This window comes from Telopea speciosissima, chromosome 7 (genome assembly GCF_018873765.1).
Source record: "Telopea speciosissima isolate NSW1024214 ecotype Mountain lineage chromosome 7, Tspe_v1, whole genome shotgun sequence".
Lineage (NCBI taxonomy): Eukaryota > Viridiplantae > Streptophyta > Magnoliopsida > Proteales > Proteaceae > Telopea > Telopea speciosissima.
In genome coordinates, this window is record NC_057922.1 from 4,670,212 (window position 1) to 4,697,502 (window position 27,291).

A 27,291-nucleotide genomic window follows, 5' to 3' on the forward strand; every position below is an offset into this window, starting at 1 on the left:
AGAAAAAAGCAGGCCCCATGCAATGTACAAATTCTCCTCAACTCTTATGCCAAGACTGATTCAAGACTTAACAAAGGCTAATCAGAGGAGATATCCTTCTGCAGGAAAATAAAGGTTTATCGGAGGAGACATCCTTCTGCAGGAAACTAACATGGAAGCAGTGAATTGTATGACATGCATGTGGTACATGGGGTTCCATGTTGTCAACCAGCTCTAGCACCTATGAGGGCACCATTCAGAGGTTGGACTTTTTCAAATGTTTCACACTCATGTTTTCGGAAGGGTTGGACTTCTTCCCATTTTCCCCCCCATCAATGGCACAGGAAATAGAGATTAAAGTTGTGGATGCGAATCAAAGTGGCTGTTGAAGAATAGAAATAGAGAAACTTTCGTAGAGGGTCATTTAAAATCCAAAGATTATGTGCTGTAGGTGGTACCACTGGGTTGATTGGAGAGAGAATTTCTTTTGTGCAAGTAGGTGTTCCCATGTTCAGATAGTAAACTTTTTCAAATGTTTCACACTCATGTAAATGGAAGTATTTTTATACAGTACATAATCTAAACAAATTTTGTTAGCTATTGCTTGTCAAAAGTTTAAAGGAAGTTGGAGCGTGATGGAAGAATACAGGAAGGTTATAAAAAGGAGTTCAACGCATGACACTACATAACCAAACCTCTAAGCTCAAAAGTTGTGGTAGAAAATGGCTTAGTTTTTGCATATGTGAAGGCCATATGGACCTCTACTGACATTGGAAAGTGGACAAGCAGAAAACTGAAACAGTATTTTCAAACTCAAACTAGCAAAATATGCTCAAGGATTGAAGCAATCAACCTGATTAAAAATGCTTTCCCCAGTATTTAGAAAAATTAAAATCCAAATTTTTGTTACAACAAAGCATACTGAAGTTAAGCACAATAATATAACTCAAAGGTTAAAACAGCACTATGAAATAATTTAAACTTACAAAATAGACCAACTTATATCAGAGATAAGGATACAAAACTAAAAGATCTCCCGAAAATATATCAAATCCACTAAAGTGCCTATACATAGAGCTAACAACACTGGACCAATGTCAAAAGGCCAAACCATTAGAAATCAACTACATCAACCGTAGAGCAGCCACTTTGACCCAAAAAACAAAAAAAAAAAAAAACAGTAGAACTGGAAATGTACCAAATACAAATGAAACGCTGAATAAATAAGTGAAATAGACAAAAGTGCTCATGAACAAAAAACAAATACCTCAATTTAAAAAGTTAGATTTGTTCAACAAAGTGATCGACATTCGTTGAATTGCAAGCGAAATCAATTCTGTAGTCAAAATCCTCGATTTTGCCAACGCCACCATAAATAAGACTGAAACAACTTAAATCAAACAAATGATCAGCTTCGTATCCTACAGAACTGAAACCAGCAAAGCTGAACTTCATACTGGAGCTACCACATTCTTAAATATCCAACTAAAGCAAACCTGTAGCGAGAGAAAATCCAATACAGCTCCCTAAGAATATCTCAGGTTAAAAACCTAGACTGAAAAACGAAAGCAGCTTTGCAGATACAAGAGAAGTTAAAACGTACAACATTAAAAAACGCCAAGTCCCGATATCTCAACTAGATTCCATCTCAGAAATACTTCAAATGCATGGTAGAATCAGACACAGAAAGAAAAGAAATCCTCGCCTGCCGAAGCATAACTTCCCGAGCAGAACTGATTTGAAAATATCAAAACAAAAGAAAAAGAAAGAAAGAAGAAGAAGGAGAAAGACGCTACAGAGCCATCTCGTACCTAACTCAGATTCTGCGAGTACTTAAACCGCAAGGGAAATCACGGAACCTTTCGATGGAAGCTTCGGAAGTGATAGAAAGACAGATCGAGACAGGTCTGAATAAAGAGCTGTTTCTGTGATGAGAGAAGCAGTAAATGTAGTAGTTTCGCCATGGGACGATGGATGGATTGATAATCTCAGAGATGAAATATCAGCTTTCGAGAATCCAACCGTTCGAACGGGGATTAAAATAAAGAAAGAAACATTCCAACATCCCGCCAAATATAAGACAGAGAGGTAGTAGGAGTCAAGAGAGGTGACCAAATTAATCCTTTTTTAATTAGGATTAATGGTGATTTTATGAATTTACAAAGATACCCCCTATTTTGACCAGAGTCAACGAAAGTTCGATGTTGTCTAGTTGTCGACACTCGACAGTCTACACTCTACACTAGTCTACTCCGTTATTTGAGGTTGCCAGGTCACTCGGAGATTAAGCCTAGAGAATGAGGGTAAAAGGGGAATAACATTGACGTACGAGATTATAAGCTTATAGGAGTTATAGATAGGGATGTAAATGGATATTCGTAAATCCGTATTCGATCCGCGTTCGTATTCGTTTAGGAGAATCCGAATCCGTCCGAAACTATTTGGATACGAATATGATAATCCCCCTATCCGATCGATTATTATCCGATTCGTTTAGCAGTCCAACGGTAATAAAATATGTGAAATATAACTTTGTGTTTGTCTATCCTTTTAAGTTACCTTATTGGATTTTGTTATCTTAGTTTTATAAATTTATAAGTTAAGATAATGTGATTCTTTTTCTAGATTTGTTATTGGTTTATATATATTATTTTATGCAATGTGCTACATGGAATTACATATCTATTAAAAAATCAAAAGTAAAAAACGTAAGAGAATAAAAGACTAAAAAGAGTAGAAGAAAGGGTAATAACTGAACTCTAAAGTTTCAACCCTAACTTTCATCATAAAAATGGTAACTATGTCAACGGATAGTCGAAAAATCGTATTCGATCTGTATTCATATCCATTTAGGAGAACCCGTATTCAAAAAATCATTATCCGGAAATTATTCGAATCCGTCCGAATACCGATAGGATATTATCCGAATCCGTCCGAATATAAACGGATACGAATATGATAATGCCACTATCTGACCGAATTCGATCCGTTCACATCCCTAGTTATAGACCAGGCGGGAGAGTCTGATGACGAGAAATAAAGAAGGAAATCTTACAATTTAAATCTTACGAAACGGATCCCACGGCGCCAACTTGGTAAGAATCCCAAGGCACACCCACGATCCCAATTTCTATGGTATCAGTAGTTGTCGATATCTTTTTTATTTTTTTTTATTTTGGGGTAAGAGTTGTCGATATCATATCTATCGATACATATCGGTTGTATTATCGTATTAATATCGACTTCAAATTAAAACATCCTTTTTAAAAAAAAAAATCATATCCATCAATTTGTATCGATCATGTATCAATAATGATACAAATCAATCGAATCGGCCTATATCATTCCACCGATATGAGACATCGGTGAGATATCAAGATCAGTGATTAGCGATATTGATACAGATCATCTGACACAGGCAATCCGATACTGACACTCCAAACCATGTTAACATGAGACTCAGTGGGTGATGTGCTCATGATCTAATAATTGTGGATCATCAAAATTGGAGGATATTTTAACACCAATGCATGAAATATGAAAATTGAGAGTTTTTATTGAAATCTTAAAAATTAATTAAACATTGTATTTGGTTGCTTTGTTAGTATTTAAGGAAAGGAAAAGTAGTCAACAATGAAATTAAATTTTGAGCTCTATCGTTGCATTCCTTGAGAAAAATAAAAAAAGAAACTTTCAAGAATGGTAATCCGTCATTTTTTTTCTTATCCTTTGCGTAGAAAAAACACTAGAAAACGTTAAAAGGAAAGCTTTTCATTTTATGTCTTACCACTTACATGAAAAAATATAAAGGGAAGCTCGTCATACATTTAGGGTTGTCAAATCGATCAGTTCAGGCTAAATCGCTTTCGATGTGGTAAAGGTGAATTATTTGAAACCAAATCAATTTGGAATATTTTGGTTATAATTTGATTTGGTTTTGAAATCTTATCAATTTGTTATGGATAGGTTTCGAATTCAATCTTATTTGAATCCTACCTAAAACCCTAACAAATGACGAAAATAATAATCTTACATCGGATGTGAGTATCGAGATATCCTATATGAAGACTTATAGGTACTTGAACACCTCTCCTTAAAAATTAGCATTTTAAATTTGAGTTCTACCCAAATCCTTTGTTCAAGTGAGGATTTTAAAGTTATGATGAAATGACTTCATTTAACTCCAAAAGTCACCTACAATCTGACAAAAAACAAGGTCAGGTTACAAGTTGCAGTTCATTTGAAATGTGCAGTTACAATCTCACCCGCATGATCTTCAAACACCATGTGGCGTTTCATGGAACCTGCACTGCAACGCATTGCAAAGGATTTTTATCCCAAGATCACCGCTTAGGTAACATTGAGGTTGGCTCAGGTTCACATACGATAACCATCTCGTATGCCTCTTAGACATACAGATGGAATCTACTTCACATAAATAACATTGAGGCTAACCATCTCGTACGCCTCTTAAGTGCACAAATGGAATCCACTTCACATAGATTTGTATTGATAAAAGTGTAATCATACAAACTACACACCAATCCTAAACGGTTAACCGATTTTTAGAACCATGGAATGACGAATATACATACACCACACACACCAGACTTAGATTTGTTGTACCTTTTTTAAACAGAAAACTCAGAAAAGTAGACTTTAGAAGAACAAGAAAATAAGATCACAAACACATTAGAATTTAGAAGCTACACAGAAATGGTGCTTATTTCCTTTCCTTCGCTAAGCTGCTCTTCCGTTGCAAAAGGAAGAAGATGTCGAAGCAGTACTGCTTGGGTGAACCTTCTTTCTCCCCCCAAAGAAACGGCGGCCATAGGATTTCTTCTCTACTGTCTCTCCTCTACTACTATCTATTCCTTCTATTCTCTTCATCTTCTCCTTATGGAGTTTCTGCATCACGTATGCCTCAGCCATATGAACTCCAACAGAAGACATTCTCAGCTACCGATCAATTCAAGCAGAGAGTATAGTTGTGAGGAAGAATGTTATTTATAGGCGCTACTTTTTCTTAGAGAAAGATCCGACTCCCCTACCCCCGCTCGGACAAGGGTGAGGCGGTACATTCCACCTTGCTTGTGTGTGAAATGCACATAATAATGGGGGCAGGCGGAAGTAGAGGAGTCTAATTGCTTGGGGAACAAGCGTTGAAGTGGAGCCCAGCCCACGGACCAATTGAATGCCTTATTGACTAAGCCATGCCATCATCATAAAATGGTTTTGGGTTCCATTCTCCTCTTTTTTATGTTGGTTTTATGGTGGGATATGTATCTTTCTACAACGCACCCTTCAGCATCTATCTATGGACGGAATAAGAATTTGGAAATTATAGAACTAGTATACAATGCTAGCAGGGACAGAATAATGTGGTCCTTCATGGGCTTTGTTAATTTGTACTCACCTGTGTCCGGGCTACCCTTGCCATCATGGTTTAAGTGCACAGTATCAGATCAGGTATCGATCACCATCAAAACCAATATAATACCATATAAATTGGCTTGTATCGGACAAGTTTGCCCCAGGTTTTCAATAAAAAACGGGGTTGTAAAACAGAAACACGTTTAAGACGGAGGGAATCGATCTTCATCCATTCTCATTCCAAAACTGATCCATGTGGAAGAAGTAAATTTGACTGAAACTTTCCAAGCTGTTAAATGATAATGTTAATAGAGAATACTACATAGTAGATATTTTGGCTAATTTGAAAGGCCTCTTAGTACATATCATGTGAATAAGTTTTGTTATTTTGTAGTTTCACTTCATTTGTGGAGGAGAGGGAATCTCTTAAGCCATCTCATTTGATCCTTGGATTGGTTTAAAATAGGGTATTATCGAAGAGAGAGTTTAATAATGAAATTAACTGCCCAAGAGTCCAATAATAGGATTACACCACCTAAAGAATCTCTTCGCCGTGAGTGTCGAAAAACATTCTCTTAGTTTTCTGTAGATTTCTTATTAACACTCCTCAAGGTGTAAAATAAATTGTAACTTTACTTGTTTGCTTTTTTCAAGAAAACAAAATATTTTTTTTCTAATGAAGATAAATATTATCAAATTCTGAATACACCTATCGAGGTATCATTTAGATAGTGTCGGAGAGAAAAATAAAAGTGTATTATTCTGAAAAAAACCATATACACTTGATTAATATGAGTAAAATAAAACTCTTTTAATTTGTGTGGTAACTCTAGATTTGCATTATTAGATTTGAGTTTAAGAGGAAATAGTAAACTGTCTAATATTCAAGAAATGTAGGGATAAAAGTAGACATAAATATCTTTTGATTGGATTTGGAAGAGGAGAGATCACCACTTGACCTATTATGATTTATGATTTATAAGAATGAAATACAATGTGCTGTGTATATGATTCTTCTCTTGTCAAAATATCTTGACTTGTCCAAAAAAGAAAAAGCAAAGTGATGTGATGATGGCATATACCAAAATATTCTGTGTCTATTTAAAAGAGATTGAAATGATATATAATGACTCTTCTCCTGTTCGGTGATGAACCACGATCTGCTTTAGATGTGATTGGACTAAATTTGAGAGTATTATTTACTAAATGGAGGGTTAAATACTTAAATATCTATTGAAAATCACGAAAATCTCTGAAAGCTTGTTATTTTTCTGTTGAAATTCCTTCCCTTAGTGGGAAGCATCAAATAAGTGGTCCTCGTTCACTTGTTTTGTCATAGAAAATCTCTCTAAAGCTTTTGCCAAGCTAGTGAGTAATGCTGAGCAGATGCAGGATAGGAAAGACATCATAATAAGGCAAAACCTTTTATAAAGGGATAATTTATTTTCATCTCTTAAAGTGTCAAATAATTTTTGTATTTTTTACGGTTTTTGTCCTATTAGTATTACATACAATTTTTTCTAATGAGGATATATATATATTATCATTTTACATTTTGAAATATGTGTATGACAATGACATATTTTATTACGGACCAAGTTTTCCTCCACCCTCGGTGAATGAGATCCCATTTATCAAGCGACGGGAATGGGTATCAGGTATCGGGAGGGTATTTTGGAACATACAAAAACCCTAGGAGAGCTTTGTGAACCCTAGGATGGTGGGTGAACCATCTTCTATGGGTGGAGGAAAACTTTATCTTTTTCATAATGATATAATGATATGTTATTTTCAAATTATTTTTGAAAACCTTTTTATACCGCTAACTTAAAGAACTTATGAAAATAAGACAATAGGTAATTAAAATGTATCAAGTTTTAAATACACCTATATAGGCATGAGATGCATCGAGTTCTTCTCCAGGGATCCTAGCGCCCAGGGAATGCCCAAGGGGGCATCCAACGGCTGGGCTGGGCTGCACACATCCTGATGGTCGACTAGCGCACGCCAGGATGTGTGTGGCACAACCTAGCCGTTGGATGCCTCCTAGGCACTCCCTGGGCATTGGGTTCCCTGGAAATGAGCCGGATCCCTTATATAGGTGTCATTCAGACACTCCCTTGTATAAATTTAGGTATTAGTAAGAGAATTTATAGGGCCAACATATTCTTTGACCAAGAAATATACTTTTACACAGTATATTAATAGGTTTATTTAGGAGCACTGCAATGTATAATAGGTTGATTCAAGAACATATCATCGTATGGTATATTGGGTTTCTCGTGGAGACCATTTTAGTTCATTCCTTTTATATTTTAATTTTCAATACCAATGGCCTTTTGAAAGGTAAAGCACTAAAAATAGAGAAAAGTTTTTAGTCACTTAGGTTGAATCGAGAATCTTTTTGTTCATGGTGATTTGATGATATGGTTTGACTTTTTGGTACGATCAATCTCGATCATCATTAACTCACACCCCCTAGCGATGAAGGTTTAAAATACCTTAAATTAAAAGGGTTGATTAAAGAGATTCGGAAAACTTGGTCTCTGAAAATACAAACTTCAAAACTTTAGTCAATCATTATACTTAGATGACTTGTATTGCTATCTAAACAATAATACTTAACAAATTAAATTTTGTATTTGATCATAATTTTTCTTTTATTTATAGGTATTACAAGAAAGACCCAACTAGATCGGACCTGGTTTTCCTCCAGCCATGGCGGAGCTAGCTGGAGGATTCATTTAAAGAGAGTTTTGAGTCTCTTTGAGGCTTCAAGGATAACTTCTCTATTACCAAAAGCACTTATTCTAATAAACCCTTCACCGCCGGGACCAAATCCAGCGCCTGGAACCGTAACTATGTGGGTTTTCTCAAGTATCTCAGTAAATACATCCCAAGAACTTGATGAACCTGGGAATTTCACCCAAACATAAGGTGCGTTTTTGCCACCATATACCTTCAATCCAAGTGAAGTCAGTGTATCAATCAAGATTTTCGCATTCTCTCTGTAGTTGTCTATCACACTGCACAAGGCCTGAAAACAAACAGATTATTATTCGTATTAGTTTAAGATTAAAAACTTTGAAATTTTGAAGATGACTTAAAAGGTTTTAATTAGAAGATATGTTCGGATTTAGGATTTAAGCACAAGGTTGTTTAAAACAATATACCCTGTATATCAAGTTTAGAATAAACAGGTTGCTGCCTCCAGCTAGTATCAGCCTGATTCCTTATTCAAGTAAACTTATATTAGAACATATATTAGGGTTATAGAAAACTATACCATATAGCCTTCTTGTGAAAGACATGTTAGTCCACCGGCTTGAACAATATTTGATGCACCATTAAAGCATGTGCAAACAATGCGATTATAATCATTAATGATAGGAAATCCATTTGCATATTTCAGCTCCTTAGGAATCACTGTCCAACCAAGACGAACTCCGGTAAATCCCGCGAATTTGGAAAAAGTGGACACTTCAATTGCAACCTCTTTGGCTCCAGGAATTTCAAAAATAGTTCTTGGGCTATCATCAGAGATATAAGCAGTATAGGCAGAGTCATAGATAATAATTGATCCATTTTTTGTTGCAAACTCTACAAGTTGTTGTAATTGTTTCCTTGTTGCCGCATGACCAGTTGGATTATTTGGTGAGCATAAGAAAATTATATCTGTCCTTGGAGTAATTGATAAGTCCGGAAAGAAATCATTTTCAGGTCCACATTTCATGTACTCTATGTTCTTGTACTTCCTAGTTTTTTCATGGAACTCACCAGTCTGTCCTATTAGCACACCTGTATCAATATATGCCTGTCTCAAAAACAACAATTTCATTAATCACTAAACAACAAGCATTATTAAGAGGATAACCAGGGAAAGATTTAGGAAATTTCACCGGAAATGAGGGGTCTTGAACAGCTATCGTTAAATTAGATCCCATAAGTAGCTGCAACAGAATAGTAGAGATCGATTAGGATACGGGAAATGTTCTCTGTGCCGGAGGGAACAGAGAGAGGAGTGTTGAAATGTTTGGAGTTATAGAGTTATAATCCCACATTGGTTTGTTCATGTCCTTGATGCCCTCATATACTCGGAGTTCTCTCTCTTAATGTCTTAAGGTTTTGGATTGGACCCTCAAACAAGTCTCAATAGATAAAAATGTAAATACCTGAAGGCGAGAAATGTCACATTGTGCACCATCTGACACAAAAACTTCATCACCTTTCACTTCTACATGTGTGTATAACTTATCTGCTATAGCCTGTCTTAGTGCCTGCAGTTATACATATGGATTGACTTAAAATCTTGAAATAAAGAATATAAATAAGTGAAGTGCTTATTAATTGGTTCGGTTTCAGTTTGGACCATTGTACGAACATTTAATTGGTTTGGTTTGGTTTGAATCGGTTGACTGGTAACAAACCAATAACAACCAAATAACCGATATGATCGATGATAAACCGATTAACCAATAACAAATGATGTAATTTGGAATTTGAAACCGATTAATAATTGATTTGATTTTGGTTCGGATTCATTACACCTGGAACCGATTAGGAACCGGGCTGCTAAGATAGGATTGGTAAGAAAGAAGAAAAAAAACACTGCGATACATTACCTTTTCGCCTTGTTCAGGTCCATAACCACTATAGCCTTCATCCGTTGACAGAGCACAAGCTTTCTGCAAACCAGTGTATGTAATTGCTTAGGAAATAGAGAATACATATTGTCCACAGATTTTTATCTTGTTGGGTCAAGAAAAGGATTAAGAAATGGGAATCGTTGATCCCAAGGGGCCAGGAGGAGGGAACCACGAAGGATCAACACGTTCTTTTTAGAAAAGATCTGATTTATTGCAGGTAATAGGAGGAGAGGAGTCTCGAACTCGAGACCAACATACCCCAGGCACTACTACAATTAGTGGTCCCATAGGTTAGCTTCACCGTACTACAATGACTGCATAAGTCAGAATGAACAATGAATAGGTATGTAGATTGCCATTCATCCCGGGTCCAATTGTGATTTGATTTGCAAGTATTAATTAATTACCTGAACCATAGAAGAGGTAATGATTTGTGGAATAGGCTGAGTAGTATCCCCAACTCCGAGGGTTATCACATTTGCCGTTGGGTACTTCTTCCTATGTTCTTCCTCCCTTCTACGAATCTGCATTCAAAATATATAATTATACGTACGAGGAAAGAAGAGTGTGTAGCAAAACACAAAAAAAAACCAATTTATGAGTCCTGAAGAGATTGGAAGCTACTAACCTCTTGAAATAAATACCCATCTCGCAATTTCTCCATGTTTGAATTGCGAGGAACCTTTGTGCAATAACCTACCAACCGAACAACAAAATTTAAATACGAAATTACGAACACATCACCATCAACAATTTTTAATAAGAGGAGATTACTTATAAAATGAGTTCATATATCGAATTGAGATCATGGACATACCCAGTTCTCTCTCCTCAGGAGAGAGTTGAGTTGGAGACATCTTGAATTCCTTCCTCTTCTTTCACTTTCGAATTTGACTCAGAAGAAATTTATAGGAGTATAATGCATAAATTAGACATTTATACATCCATTAATAAAAACCCATTTATAGGAAAAAATTTTCCTACACCCCTAGTATAGTGTGCAGTTATCATCTTAAGGTCCTAAAATATCCTATTACTAATTACGAATGGTTGAACATCCCTCCCATTGTTGTGCGATACCTTCTCCCATCCATCTGAAAGCTGCGGGTAATTCTCCTTTGGGGCTTAAGAAATATTCAGTCCCCGTTTACAAGAGGAGCATGTGGGAATAGAAAACCCCCCAAAAAAAAAAAAAAACAATTTTCTTCATTGAAAAGTGGCCAAGGCTGAATTTTCTAAGATAGTACGTTGACACAAACAGCATATGTCAAACCCATGGCGTCATGGTCTTACGGCTGCATTTGGGGGGAGGAATTGAAAGGATTGGATTTAATTTTAGAGAAGCAGTTTTTTGTACAGGAGTGTGGCCTACGCCAGCACTCCCATGTGTCTATATCTCTCATTCTTAAAATAAAGGGGCAGAAATATCTTTTTACATGGCGACGAGAGAGATAGACTCATGGGAGTGCTGACGTCGGCCACACTCTCGGACAGAGAACTTTTTCCCTTAATTTTATTACTTAATTTTCGAAGTATGATGAATTGAATCACACGCCCCCAAACAGCCGACTAATCCAAGGCCATATTTTCTCACTTAATTCCTCAGCAATTTCAAAGCAAACGGTACGATCCTCTTTGACCAAAATTAATGCTAAACCCATCAAGCTAGAAAGTCCATCGATCTTTGGTCTTCTATGGACTATGGTGTTTTTCTCGGATCCTATTGCCGGGTCACCCAATACATAAAGAAATTTTTTTTACTGATAACCTTTTGAATGGTAAAGGTGAAGTACTAAAAATAGGCGAATTTTTTCATCACCCCAGATGAATAGAGAATCTCTTCATTTTATGATGATTTGATGCGATAATTGGATGTACTCTATGCACAATGAGTCTCATTATTAACTCTCACCCCTAGTGAAGACGGTTCGAAACATTGAATTAGAGATTTTCTTTTCACAATGAGGAAACAAAACTTAGCCTCTAATAATACGTACTTCAAAACTTAAGTCAATCATTACATGTAGACCCTGATGGGATAACTATAGGGTATTCCATAAAATTCCAAATGGGCAGATGCTTGGTTGCAGGGAAAACTAAGCAAACCATCCATGTATTAAGGAACACAGGTATGTCTACATGACTAACTTTATCCCACCCCACCATGGTTTTAGTGCACAGTATCGGTGACCCACAAAATCGATATGATACTGATTCGGTATCGGCTTGGATTGGCAGCATCGAACAAAAATATCCCTGAATTTTCTTAAAAAATGAGTTTTCTAACCATTTTACCCCTTATCCGTACCGTGCTATCAATATGATATTGGCAATTAACAAAATCGATACGTATCGCCTAATACAAACGATACGATACCGATACTTAGAACCATGCACCCCCACCCTTCTCTAAAGTTCGTCCTCTTTTTTTTTGGGGGGGGGGGGTGGAGGTGAATGACTTTATTACATGTAAGGCTCAGAACTTTAATACGCATTGAAATAAAAAATTATGAAACTCTATTATTTATTTTTTTCTCTTTCATGTTGTTTAACCTCATTACTTGGGCCCATAACTTTTCCTTTCCCACCCTTTTTTATTTGATAATGATTTTTTTTATATATATTATTACAAATAAGACCCAACCCCATAAAACCCAAAGGTGAAGTTTAGGGCGGACTCAAGCTAAAGTCCCCACTGGATAACAACAACTAGAGATACCATGGCCAAGGCCAAGGCCAAGGGTGGCGCGCCTTCAATCATTTTCATTTAAAGAGAGTTCTAAGCCTCTTTGAGGCTTCTAGGATATGTTCTCTATGACCTAACGCACTTACTCTAATATACCCTTCACCACCTGGCCTGGACCAAATCCAGTGCCTGGAACCATAACTATGTGTGTTTTCTCAAGAATCTCAGTAAACACAGCCCAAGAACTTGACCCTGGGAAATGTACCCAAACATATGGTGCATTTTTGCCACCCGAAGCTTTCAACCCAAGTGAAATGAATGTATCAATCAAGATTTTCGCGTTCTCTTTGTAGTTGTCCATCACACTACACAAGGCCTGAAAACAGATATTATTGATTAGATTAGTTTCTTAAACTTTGAATTTTAAAGATGAATTAGAGGTTTTAATTAGAAGAAAACTGTACCATATAGTTCTTCTGAAAGGCATGCTAGTCCAAAGGCTTGAACAATATTTGATGCACCATTAAAACATGTGCAAACAATACGATTGTAATCCTTAATGACAGAAAACCCATTTGCATATTTTAGCTCTTTAGGAGCCATTGTCCAACCAAGACGAACTCCAGTGAATCCCGTCAATTAAAGATCATCCTTTAGAGAGCATTATAGGATCTGGCTCTCCTCCAGCCGTCACAGGAGCTGGAGGGTCCAACGCTTGGAAACCCCCCAAAAACAGGGCAAAAACAGGGGTTGGTCATTTCCAGCAATACATACTTAACTTAGGAAATTAAGTAATAAGATTATAAAATTATGTGATGCATTGGTGACAAACCTCTTTGGCTCCAGGAATTTCAAAAATAGTTCTTGGGCTATCATCAGAGATATAAGCAGCATAGGCAGAGTCATAGACAATAATTGATCCATTTTTTGTTGCAAACTTTACAAGTTTTTGTAATTGTTCCCTTCATGCTGCATAACCAGTAGGATTGTTTGGTGAGCAGAAAAAAATGATTGTCCGGAAAGAAATCATTTTCAAATCCACATTTCATGTACTCTATGTTCTTGACTTCTTGTACTTCCTTGTTTCTTCAATTCATTGAACTCACCAGTCTGACCTATTATCACACCTGAATCTATATATGCCTGTCTCAACCACATTTTTCATTAATCACTTAATAACAAGCATTATTAGGAGGATATAAGATAACGAGGGAAAGATTAAGGAATTTTCACCGGATATGAGGGGTCTTGAACAGCTATCGTAACATTGGATCCCATAAGCAACTGAGGAAGAATAGTAGATATATATTAAGATGCATTGAGGGAGAGTGTACGTTAAGATGTTAGGAGTTATAGAGCCATATATATATATATATATGTAGTCCCGCAATGGTTTGTTCTTATCCTTGGTGCCTTCATATGCTTGGAGTTCACATTAAATTCAACTGAGTGTTCCAAATAAAATTGACAAAATTTTTTATATGTAAATACCTGGATGCGGGAAATGTCACATTGTGCACCATCTGATACAAAAACTTCATCATCTTTTAGTCCCACATGTTTGTATAACTTATCTGCTATAGCCTTTTTTAGAGCCTGATTTACATAGAATTACTTAAAATCTTGGAATAAAGAAACTAAATTAAAAAAAAAAAAAAAAACACATCATAAAAGGAGACTCGCTACTGGTGGTTTCTGTTTTGATCCTCCAACAACAAAAAAAAATCTAGTCAGATTCCAATGGAGTGTTTGGACTTTGAATTTTTTAATATAATAAAAAAAAAAAAAAACAAAAAACATTGCGATACATTACGTTGTTGCCTCGTTCATCCCCGTATCCTCTGTAGCCTTCATGTGTTGATAGAGCACACGCTTGCTGCAAACCAGCGTATAATTAATTAAGTTTTCCTCCACCCACCAGCCTAGGGTTCACAAAACCCTAGGAGGATTCTTGTATTTTTCAAAATACCCTCCCGATATCCATTCCCACTCTCTCTCACTCCTTGGTGAATGGAATCATTGTGGGTGAAGGAAAACTCGATCCTTTATTTTATTAAAAAAAAAAAGATTAAAAAATAGGAATACTTGAAAGATTCTTATTGTTCTTGACTGTCTTTTGTCAATGAACTCACTTCGATCACATTTTAAAAGGTTTGATTTTTCCATGGTCAATGGCAAATTTAACTTAACCAAGGCTCTCTTTAATTTAACGTCAAGCATGGTTGACTCAACTAAAGCTTGTTTAATATAAAATATTTGAAGCAAATCCTCTATGGTTGACTAGTGAGCGTGAAAGGTGGGGGTGTTGACTTTATTATATATGGAGATGGTCAACCTAATTCCATGTAAGTCAATCTAATTTAGATTATAATTAAATTATGACTTAATATGTAAGTCTTAATTAATGTTACCTGAACCATGGAAGAGGTAATGATCTGTGGAATAGGTTCAGTTGTATCACCAACTCCGAGGGTTATTATCTTTGCTTCGGTATAATCACCTTGTGTTTCCTCTTTTCTTCTGCAAATTTATATTTAAAATATCATGAAAATCTGATGGATATGCTTGTTCCAAAAAGAAGTGTCAATGATAACAATATAATGAAAAAAACAAAAAAAGTGTTCATTGCACCTTCTCTCTCTCTTTTCTAAGTTCTTGATCGAGGAGTAGTTGGGACAGTTCCCTTTTTATGTTTCATTAACATTTTTACTAAATGGACATCATACATTTCTTCTGATGGCACACACACACACACACACACACACACAAAAGGGTCTTCAAGCTAAGATTGGAAATAAATATCCGTTTCACAACTTCTCCATGTTTACATTGCGAGGAACCTTCGTACAATAATCTACTAACAGAACAACAAAATATATATATTATCATCAACAATTTTCAACGTGAGATTATTTATAAAATCGAGTACATGCATGTATGAAATTGAGATCATGTACATGGGGGTGGGCTCAATGACCACCCTGCCCCCTGCACAGGCTGCTCATGTGCCTGGGCGTAACTTGCATTGTGGCACAGAGAACATTCTCCCTTAATCTATACTAAAGGTAATGAGAGCCACCTACTTGTGCACACAACTAACCCATTTAGCCTCTTATAAGAAACCAAATAATTTTGTGTCATTACAACCACGGCAGCCTCTGACCCTCTGTGATGCAAATTGAAAATGGTTTTCTTGTGCCTTTCGAGTCCCAACAAACATAGGTTGGGGGATATCATTAATGCCTGAAGAGATATTGAGATATTGCTTTCATGTTGTTGGGATTATAAGCTAAAGTTTCTTACCTTGTTACTTACTCATAGAATGTACAATACTTTGATACTTCAGTGACCTCATCCTCCCTCTATCATGGGCATAGTTTTAAGAATCGATATCAGATATGGGACAGGTCTCAGATGATACTCATATCAGATAGAGTTAGTTACCCTTAAAAATTATTGAATTGATTTTTATGATTTAGGGGTCTTCGAAATACGTAAAAATATTGTTTCTATGAAAAATACCATTTATGGGTATTTCAATCGAGATTTTTCTAAATTTTAAATCCACTTTAAGGGTAATTCATATATAGATCAGATTTTACTTTCCCCGTGGTGTAAAGAGAAAACCTTTTAATCCACGGGATCTTACCCTCCGATTAGATTGAGAAAGAAGATTTCAAATCTTCCTAAACATTCACTATTTCAAGAATAATTTTGGATAAAAAGATTCTCTCTCCACCCTACCTAGGTGACGGAAAACTTTACTCATACCATTCATTTATCCGATCTATGCTTTCGAGATCCAAATAAGGCTTTTCACCAAAAAAATAAAAAATAAAAAATTCATATAAGGCTCTTACCCGACTGTATCCCATTGTTTCAAAAATAGAATTGGATCGGTCGAAATGATCGATTCAGATTGGATTCGGCTGTGACCGATTCAGACGATTCCATCCAATTCTGATTAAATTCCATTTAATTCCAGCCAATTACGACCGACTCAAATCAGAGTCGGCATTGTCCAATTTGATCCCCGATTCCAATTTTCATAACCCTGCTTTAATGCGGATTCTCAATTGATGAAAACGTTTATCTTCTCTCTCTCTCTCTCTCTCTCTCTCTCTCTGTATCTCTGCCCATCAAGACTAAAGCCCTAACAATTGTCGCCATTCGCCACTGATGCTCGCCTGAAATACGGCCCCGGTTTCCGATCACTCCACCATTATCATTTTATGACATTCCTCTTAAGATTCTGGGTAAGTTTCTGAACACCTCTCTCTCTCTCTCTCAATCTTCTGAACCTTCAGTTTCTATAGTTTCAGAACATAGTTTTCTTTTCGATAACAGGTAGGCAAGTCCTGAACAGCTTTGCCCATCATTCTCATTGATAGAGAATCTCGTTTTCTTCTTCTGTTTTCTCTGTATATACTTCGACCATGAAAACTACTTCGGAACCCCTTTCCTCCCCCCCCCCCCCCCCTCATTTCTTGATTCTGTAATTGTGGGTAAAATAATGAGGAACTTTTATTGGACAGAAAATATTAGGGTCCGCTTTCCTGATGTATATATTTTGAACTTCTTTGAAATGGATTGTCAATGTACTACTTTGGGGGACTGGCTGGATATCTGATATCTCACATTGGAGGCGTAATTCTTTTGATTTTTCTCTGAAGAGGTTTTGGGTCCTATGCGTGCTTGAATAGTTTGCATTTCAGATCTCATGTCTGACGCAATAACTGATACTGTGCCTGTCCAAATGGGTTCTTAAAAATGATGCATACCAGAAATGCCTGGGGAGTTTAATACTTGCATTCGTTCTTCCTTTTTCGTCCACTCTATATGCTAGAGGGAAACCTGTTCAGTTGTTTATCCATTTCGTTTCTAAATGTATGATGCATAGCATTAACTTATTCCTGGATGTGGTATTTTTGCAGCTTAGAGTTTATGCTGCACTCTGATGATCATTAATGTTGCAAGAGTAGAGAGTTTCTTGAATAGATCTTTGGAGTTCATTACTTCTTCTACTGGTATAGTTTGTAGGTTTGGCAATCAAAGAGCCTTTTGTACAATGACAGATTCCCAAGTAGATGGTGCTTCCAGTTTGCCTCCTCTTAATGAAGAATTTCGTTTCAAGAAGCCCATCACAGTGAGCCGGGAAAAGAAGTCATCAAGTGTTCAATCCACCCCAGATATTGAAAAGAAGTATGTCCATCATGTTTATGATGCCATTGCTCCTCATTTTAGCTCCACACGATTTGCAAAGTGGCCAAAAGTTGCTACTTTTCTCAATTCCTTGCCTCCAGGATCCCTCATTTTGGATGCAGGCTGTGGAAATGGAAAGTACCTGGGTTTAAATCCTGATTGCTTTTTCATAGGCTGCGATATAAGTGCACCTTTGATCAATATATGTGCAGAAAGAGAGCATGAAGTTATGGTTGCAGATGCTGTAAATCTTCCTTACCGAACTGGATTTGGTGATGCAGCAATCTCTATTGCTGTATTGCATCACTTAAGCACAGAAAGCAGAAGGAAGAAAGCAATAGCTGACTTAGTTCGAGTTGTCAGGAAGGGTGGAATGGTCCTAATAACAGTCTGGGCTGTAGAACAAGAGGATAGGTCATTGCTAACCAAGTGGACCCCCCTTACCCAAAAGTACACAGAGGAGTGGATAGGTCCTGGGAGTCCTCGAGTCCGTAGTTCTTCGACCTTAACACTAGAAAGCATCCCTGAAACTGAGGAAAATAGTGTCCGAGATCAATTAAGAAATTCTAAGCGGTTATCTGAGGACACCATGAGGGGAACGATAAATGATGACAGTTCAGTTGCTCCCCGAAATGGGAAGAATCTTGAAAATCAGCAGGAATATTTTGTCCCTTGGCACTTGCCTTATCATCGTGCTGAAGTTAGTGGTGCCTCTGCTTGTGCTCTTGCAAATGGACTAGCTGAGAAAGATGATAAAAAAGGTGCTGTGGTGTACAATAGATATTACCATGTGTTCATCGAAGGTGAACTTGAAAGGTAAGAGATTATTTCTCTTTATCTACTGTTTTCCTTTTGAAATTTCAAATTGATTTTCATTCTTTATTCCTCTTTGGTCTCTTTTTATTAAATATTCAGCATTTTTAGCTAGAACTTTATCACCAATACTTATGCAGCGAGGATACTCCCTAAAACCTATTCTTTGTGACACTCGCCAGTTGTGGAAAATCTTGTTTAAATTATTTGCAAAGATATGTGGAAAAGGCTAAGATGGCTTGGATCATCTGATGGGGTTGGTTTTATCCTATGAAAATGAAGAACTCTATACATCGTGCCCTCCCCCTTGAACACATTCTTGCCCCTTTCCTTTGTGATATTTATTTCTTTGATAGTTTTGTACTTTGTGTGTTTGTAACTTTTTTAGCTATAGGTACTATATATTTAAGGTAATCATACTTTTGCTATTTTTATGAATGTGTCAATGTATATTTGCTACTGAACCCTATGTATATGTTGATATTGATGAATCTATTAGTATAATTTTCAACAATTATTTGACAGTTCAAGCTGTAGCTTTACAAGAACCTCATATTGAGTCTTTAGTAGTTTCACCCATTTATCTCGTCTTTAACTCTCTTGATGCTCTTTTTAACTAAAATTGATTTGCACAAAAATATTCTTTTAATAGGTTTGTTTGTAACTTTTTTAGCTATAGGTGCTATATATTTAAGGTAATCATACTTTTGCTATTTTTATGAATGTGTCAATGTATTGTTGCTACTGAACCCTATGTATATGTTGATATTGATGAATCTATTAGTATAATTTTCAACAATTATTTGACAGTTCAAGTTGTAGCTTTACAAGAACCTCATATTGAGTCTTTCGTAGTTTCACCCATTTATCTCGTCTTTAACTCTCTTGATGCTCTTTTTAACTAAAATTGTTTTGCACAAAAATATTATTTTAAGAGGTAATAGAATTTTTTCTTTTTGGGGATAAACATCAATTTCATTTAGAGCAAATCAAGCTTCACAGGATATAATGCAGCCACACAAATATGATTGGCCCCAAGCTGAACCACACACAAACAACCAACTACATGAGGTCTTAAATAGAGGGTGTCTGTCCATCCCAGACTAGCTGTCTCGTCAGCCAGGTTGTTAGTTGATTTTTAGAAGCACTATGAGTTCTAGCCCTTCTAATGAAGTGAAGCATCTTCAAAGTCCTGTGCTTTCGACTCCATCCACTTGATGACAAATTTGGCATCACACTCATAATCAAATCGTCGCACCACCAAGTTCTTGGATCTCCAAGCCCATGATTATTCCCTTTATCTCAGTTACAGAATCACAAATGCCAACTGGACCTGAATACACTAACAGCTTGGTCCCTTCATGATCCAACAATACTCCACCAACATCTGCAGGACACAGATTGGCTCACTATCAAAATTGATCTGGACTCTCATGTGGCGTAGGAGACCAAAGCGAGAAGATAGAATAAAATAAGTCAAAAGAGCTGTAGAAGTGTGTATGACACATCATGTAAATACGTTACTCACACATACATTATGGTACTCTCACAGGATGGAAATAACAATCACAGTTGTCAAGGTGTTGCCGAGGTGACCGACTTGGCATCCAGGCACATTGACAACTAGTGTCGCCTTGATCGCCTAAGTGGGCATTTTGGTCACCTTGCGTCCGGGCCCCCTCCAATGCCTTGGTTCGCCTAGACGCCATGACAACTATGACAACATATACACTTCTGGCTTTCAAAAGGGAACCCCCAGGCCCAGCATCATGGACTAATTTCTCTATTCCTTATGAGTGGCATTTTTTTAAGTGCTTCGTTGGGTTCTTTCTTTCCAGATACCCCAATATATGGCAAAATGGTAATAGTTACCATAGAATTTTGACTCTCTCTCATGAAATCCCTGGCCATGTGATAAAGGCCTCTCTTTGCTCTCTTGGGACAATACCGAAGCTTCCCCAACCGAACCACCAGAAATAGTATCAGACATTCCAACCACTGAGCATGAGATAAAAAGGTAGTCAAGTATCTATGGTAAGGACCAAGGAGCTCTTCAGCTAGTAAGATTAGCCAAATGAACCTATGGCTATGTAGATTATATATGTAGTCTCGTTAGGTACTAGGATTATCAGCTGAAAACAAGAAATAAGAGCTAACATATGTAAGAAAAATGTTCTTCTTGTACTGATGTTTCACTTTTCTTTTAAGTAACCTGCTGTAGTTGAGCTTGAAGTTGCTTCTTAATGCAGTTTTTGGTTTCAATCCTTTGCCAGCCACATTGAAAGGGGAGAATCTAGAACTTAAAAAAATGCAGTTCTTGCCCCCCCCCCCCCTCCTAAAAAAAGGAGGTCAACCTGCCCAATATGGGCTGCCCCCACTAGTAGTGTTTTTTCAATGTTTACTATGTGGTATTGGACATTTGGGCTATGCCTCCTATTAGTCACTATAATTCTGCTTTAAATTTTTTGTTTCCCCCAGTCAGGAACTTAGGAGGCCTTATATGTGGGTAAATGTTGCACATTTGGGAATATTGAGGAAATTAGCAAGACAAGTAACCTTTTGGAGAGCTGCATTAGCATGTAAAATACCGAGCCAATTTGAAACTCCTTAGGACAGAAACGTTTTTATGTAAGGAAGAAGGAAAAAAAAGGGGTGGGGGTGACTTGTCCCCTCAATAAATTCTGTCTTCATTTTGTATCTTGTTCTGGCAGTATTTGCTATCTACAGAAGAGCTAACATCTTTAAATCCCTCTACAGGTTAGTCTCTGGAATTGACAATATTGTCATCGTCGATCAATTTTATGATAAGTCGAACTGGTGCATTATTCTCAAGAAGACATAAGTTTCCGTAGATGCCTTGAGGGTATACAATCAATCAACAATGCCATTTTCTTCGCGCTTCACACTGAAGTTTCTAGCAGAGATCTTGTTAGCAGGTTTTGTTCACCATGATGATGTTGCTCTGGCTGATTTCTGTGAGATGAATTTGATTGCTATGAAATGTTGCTCTGAAGAAATGTTGTGGCATTTACCTTGTGTCACATAGTAAGTGTAAAATAATTGCTGTAACACTAAGGATGAAAATTTTGTCCCTTTTCCCCTGTTTTTGTTATCATGAATCAAGTATTTTGTTACTCCGAAGGTTTTCCTCATTGACAAAGGAGACGCTCAAAATGGATCCTCTTCATATTTAGCTTGAAAAATCACAATGGTATTAAACCATTCCTCAAAGATGTCCAGAAGTGCAATTGATGGTCTGGTCTGTCTGTTAATTTTTCATATTATTCTCCAGATTTCTTGGTTTTCCATTGGTTCCGAAAACTGTAATTTTATTTAGGTGATAGTTCACTGTTTCCAGTGAGAGCTCTCCATTTCTTGCGAGTGATGAGAACCATGAGTCTTCTTCAGAAAATTATATTTCTTAAATAATTCAGAACCTGCCCATTTTTTCTCACACCCATACAAATGGGTTTTGATTGAAAGAAAATCTTTCTAATTAATAGATGTTTATGATGTTGAAGACACTATCACAGCACACTGCCAGTGTGCCAGTGCCCTCTCCCCCCACGGCATGCTTCCATTGGATCTACTGGATTCTCTCATAAAGAGACACTGGCAATCAGTATCCTCTAGTTATTTTTGAACCTCTTCTCATCCCCATCTTATACATTCATTGATAAAGTTTTGTACCAAATCTTGTAAAAAAAAATAGAACAATAGTTGGGTATGATTCATGTTCTTGTCAGGATTGTTATTTGGTGAGTTAATTAGATGTCCTTTTTAAGTGTATGGATCAGTGGAGGGGAAACAGGCCCGGTGTTAGTTGTATAAGAAAGTCTCTCTCTTTTACTGGAACAATGGTGGGATGTTGTGGACATGTTCAATGTAAAGTAATTACACTAGTAAGGGTTATATGGTGTAATTGGTAGAGGGACGAAAGAAATTATTATGGGGTGCAGTATTCCAGTAAGCAGCGATTGCATACACAAGCTCAAGGTTGCCGCAAAGAGCAGGATGCAATTAACCTACAGATCAACCAGCTTCCAATAGCTGCGTAATAGGAACCGGAAGAACCAACGAGTTGGGAAAGAGTTATTGCAAAACCTCACAGGGTTTTATCAAGACCCAGTTTTTCTTCACTCATGATGAAGAAAGAAACTCTTAATCAGGGATCCGACCCTCCAATTGGACTATGAAAAGGTACTTCGGACCTTGACCTTCATATATAGCGAACGGGAGTTAATGAAAACAATCGCTCATTCAGAAGTCCAACCACAACATCAAATCACATTAGATGAAGAGATTCGACATCCTAGGTGGTAGAAAACTTTCCTCTTTTATCTTGTCCAACAAGTTGGGTTTTCATTATGAGCAAACCAACCAGGGCATCCACATTGGGTGATTTGTATCATGGTGACCCCTTTGATAAGACAACTAACCTGTTAAATTTGTTGACCTATTTCAATTATATGGTCTATCATGTATAAACTTTTTCCACTGAATTTCCAGTGATTCATGTTGAATTCCTGTTGAACAAACTTCGTTGACATTTCAAACTTCTTTTCAGCCCTTGTGGTAACACATTGAGGGTAAACTGGCCTAATCTTTTACTATGTATAGAAAATTATATGAAGAGTAGGTCCAAATTTACCATAAACAAAACTTCCACATTTCAGCCATTAAATACAGGAGACCTCTGCCCTGTTCAATTTAATTACCATGATCAATTCATTGAAAAAAAAACTCACCATGATGAGATATCAATTTTACCATTTGAACTAAATATTATTTGTGGGTCTTCTTGATACTCTATTTAAATTCTATACGTTCAAACAAAAGAACCAAAAAACAAACAGTTGGATCACCTACTCTACAGCTATTTTTCTCATAAAGAGTCTCTAAACTGAGAACCAGCCAATGGCAGAGCCAATCATCTCATCATGAAACAGGTGCAAGTCATAAGGGCCTAGATGGTTAGAAAGACCTAGGATTTTTGCTTTTCCATAAATGAAAAAAACTTCAAAAAAAAAATGGTTAATACCAACATATTTAATCTTTCAACTTGTTAAAACAGGGAGAGGGTAGAAAATTAAATAGAACATATTAGATGGAGCACTGAGCAAGAAAGGCCACACTAGTGCCACTTACTGTTAACCAAATATGGACTTATAATAGACCTCTGCATTACAGATGGGGAGTGTCATACAAACTTCCACAGATTTTTGCACCATTACTATTAGTGTTCTGAATTCTAACATCAGTAGTATAATAACAAACTTTTGGAAAGAAAAAGAACTAAGGATCACATACAATGTGATGGACGATTACTTTAGTCAATGAGTGAAAGGCATAAATAGAACACAGCAGTAACTAGAATTGTAAACTGGTAGATTAAGTTCTCTTTGATGGAGGATTACTGAACATTATAATGTTGCCCACTCGAAAAAAAAGGGCATTAAACTTTGCTACTACAGCCTCCTCTTCCACAGTGACCAAAACTGACGGTAATTTGATGAACATGGAGAATAAAAAAGCTAACCATAATAACAATATGAAACTTTCTCATTTTGGGCTTTTCAATAAGCTAAAGCAGTTAGTGAAAGAAATGCTAATAATTCAAGCTCCAGTCAAAGGGTTGATATGTGACTTTCAATTGAGTGGTTGCAAGCAACTCAAGTAACTCTTCTGACTTTGCCGGCTCCAAGTAATTTGCTGCATGCTTCAACACTTCCACTTCATTCTTCCCAAAATCCCCAGGGTACCTGAAGGATAAAGATGGAAGGAGAATATCAAATAACAATCATAGCAATCTTCTGAATTATTACAGATAACAATTATCTGAGAAGTGACTGGTCACTAGCAGCAGAACAAACATTAAGATGAGCCACCAACCACCAAATGGTGAAGTCCTTGTATTTTTTTTTGCCATTCCTTATATAAACACGAAACCCCCTTACAGCCGATCTTCCAAGAATGATCTTCTGTAACCATATTGGAAACAAGCCAAGAAATGATTTATGTGACCATAGTGGCTAACACACCATGCTCTTTATATGACAAATTAACTACCATCCATCCTGTCCTAACTTCATATTTGATAGTAAAACTCTGTCCACGAGTTTTGTTTTGCCAGGGTAAAAAATGACAAGCCAAAGTATCAAATGGATTCTTCCAATACAACTAACCATCTAAGTATTTTACTGGCTGATACCACCTTGGCTTCAGCATCAACAATGAGACCTCCATTCCTTAAAAAATTGCGGGCTGCCTCCATCAGCTCCTTATCAATATCCCCAGGCGAGTAGCATCGAAGAGCTGGCCCAGATCGGGTACCAAATACTAGTGCAAAATGAACAAGAGGTTCCGGATAGGGAAGAGCTACCTGATCCAGTAAAATAGTCAATCAAGAAAAAGCTATTTCAAAATTTGAACCATGACAGAAATACTTTTGCAAGGAGAGAGAGAGAGAGAATAAGATATTAATAAGGGAAAAAGAATTCTGTCCGGGATTGTGGTTCCTGCGTCCAAACACAGCATGGGGCGATGACCACCCCCGCCCCCATGAAAGGCAGAAATCCCACCCCTGTTGATGCTTCCGCACACACTACTATTGACCTTTGTGTTGGGGAAGGGGCCACACTCCCAGACAGAGAATGCATTCTCTATTACATTTAGAGCTAACTACCAAGCAGCGATTCATAAAGAAAATAGTGAAGGTGCAACATGCACAAAAATGCGAGCAGGTATATGGACACTCAAGCCAACCTTTATAATGCAATCAGAAACATAGATATGACAGGGGAAACACTAAGTGCGGCTTGCAAGATAAGCTTCATATATCAGTTGTTACACATTACAACTGTTGAGGCCTGATGTCTTGTATTCTGTGGTTTGGGTTGTGGACACTTCCGAAAGGATGTTAAAAGCCTGTGGGGCTTGAGGGTAATTTACATGAGGGTAGTTTTGGAAAATTGTATCTCATGTTTTCCCTTTAAATTGGCCGTGATGGGGGTTATTAGGATTACGGGGAATTCTTCACATGATCACTTAAATTGAACCAATTGGATGCAACCAATTTGAACTGGTTCAATTAAAAAACATAAAAATAAACTAAGTATTGGGCTAATCCCGTATGCAACCTATATACCCATATTTTAGGCCCATAAAAGTGGCCTATTACATTAGAACATTAGAAACCCATGGGATCAAAGGCCCAACATGTATGTAACCCAACCCTAGACTTATTCCCAATGAAACAAGCCCTATTTGGTGATGAATCTGCATCACAGAACTTGTAACCCTATTCTCCATTGTTAGTGAAGATGCTCTCATCTCACCGTGGACATAGGCAACTTGCTGAACCACGTATATTCTTGTGTCGTGGTTGTTTGATTGCTCTTTCCCTTGTTATGTTTTGTTTTCTATATCGTGGATAGGTTTCAGTTTCTACAACTGCTCAGTAGCTTACATGCCATGCCAGCTCCACCCCAAGAGGCCCACCAATTCACCTTTTCAGCTCAATGAGCAATTGAGCATCCTAAACAAGTCTAGGGTAGGGGAGCAAAGTGTTGAAATATTTGGTCCGGTTCTTAACCGGTTTGGTTCTCTTGTTGGAGTGTGTAACGTATCTAGGTACATTACAGTGTCTAGGTTCATAATGCACATGTTAAATGTGCTAGATAAGGATTGAGTCATCCTTAGCTAGCATTCCATACTAGTAATCATCTCAAGTTATAAATAAAGTGGTGGCCTCTGTCAATTTGATAAGGCAATATTCTCTCCACTCTCTTCTCTCCTCTAATTTCTACTTGGTATCAGAGATAGATTCTCTTAGGGATATTTTTTGCGAAGGTCAGCCCCATCATAGAGGCTTTCGGCCTCCCAAGGCTGAGCATGGTAACATAAAGTTGTGCTGCCTTCACTGCTGACCACTAACCACATCACCATGTTCACCGCCGCCACCAAGGCATCACACCCCTAAATCATAGGGGTGCAGCCCTTGCCGCCTGCAGGTGTTCCACCTGCGCTTCCGCCGATAGCAGGGCTCCGCCCCCCTTTCTCCGACGTCTCTAGGGGCTCTCACCCCCTTTCTCTTGATCGCAGGGGCCTCCCGCCCCCTCTTGGTGATAACGGGGGCTCCCACCCCCTTTCTCCGCTGCTAGCAGGTGCTACCGCCCCCTTATTTCCGTAGTTCAGGGGTTACAACCCCTTCTGCCTCTCTCTCTGTCTGCTCCATTGGTTGCTGCCTAGTTCTAATATCATGTTGCAATACCATTGCTGATTATTGGTCTTTCTATCATCGTGTGGATAGTTGCTGTGATCATCTCTACCATTCAAGTGAGTGTTCTTTGGTCTTCTTCTTTTCTTTATTACGGAAGAAAGTTCAGTGACCTCTCTAGGGGGAGTTGAGGGTAGTGTGGTGGGATGTCTTGGTACCCATGGCCATAACCATACTCTCCAAATTGGTCCTACTAAGCTGAATGGGTCCAACTATCTCACTTGGTCTCGGGCTTGTATGCTCACGATTCATAGTAATAACTTTTTGGGATATATAACTGGTAACACTCCCAAACCATCTGAAATCGTTGCTGC

The 27,291-nt window shown here is 37.4% G+C and overlaps 3 protein-coding genes and 1 pseudogene across 6 annotated transcripts in view; 1 reads left to right on the plus strand and 3 right to left on the minus strand.

Moving 5' to 3' along the window:
- Positions 1-2,766: 2,766 nt before the first annotated feature.
- LOC122668071 overlaps positions 2,767-27,291 on the minus strand; it is a 33,419-nt gene continuing 8,894 nt past the window's right edge. For 2 of the 4 annotated variants that reach the window (XM_043864621.1, XM_043864620.1), the window contains 2 exons: positions 24,885-25,081; positions 24,079-24,461 (listed from right to left, as the gene is read on the minus strand). In XM_043864621.1, the coding sequence (XP_043720556.1) occupies positions 24,308-24,461; positions 24,885-25,081 (351 nt within the window). In that variant the 3' untranslated portion in view covers positions 24,079-24,307. Of the gene's footprint in view, positions 2,778-9,129; positions 9,134-11,995; positions 12,003-23,720; positions 23,737-24,078; positions 24,462-24,884; positions 25,082-27,291 lie in introns of those variants that run through there. The other 2 variants (XR_006333899.1, XR_006333898.1) reach the window with 2 other exon arrangements.
- On the minus strand, positions 8,093-10,677 carry LOC122668076 (LL-diaminopimelate aminotransferase, chloroplastic-like). Its single transcript, XM_043864629.1, has 7 exons — positions 10,627-10,677; positions 10,406-10,522; positions 9,975-10,037; positions 9,525-9,629; positions 9,252-9,302; positions 8,639-9,166; positions 8,093-8,389 (listed from the first exon to the last, which is right to left on the minus strand). The coding sequence occupies exons 1-7, from the start codon at positions 10,660-10,662 to the stop codon at positions 8,093-8,095; spliced, it is 1,197 nt and encodes a 398-aa protein (XP_043720564.1). The 5' UTR covers positions 10,663-10,677.
- Positions 12,736-17,558, minus strand: LOC122667389 (annotated as a pseudogene).
- Positions 17,530-21,597, plus strand: LOC122668072 (tRNA (carboxymethyluridine(34)-5-O)-methyltransferase-like). The gene is made up of 2 exons (XM_043864622.1): positions 17,530-18,702; positions 21,457-21,597. The coding sequence occupies exons 1-2, from the start codon at positions 17,642-17,644 to the stop codon at positions 21,539-21,541; spliced, it is 1,146 nt and encodes a 381-aa protein (XP_043720557.1). The 5' UTR covers positions 17,530-17,641; the 3' UTR covers positions 21,542-21,597.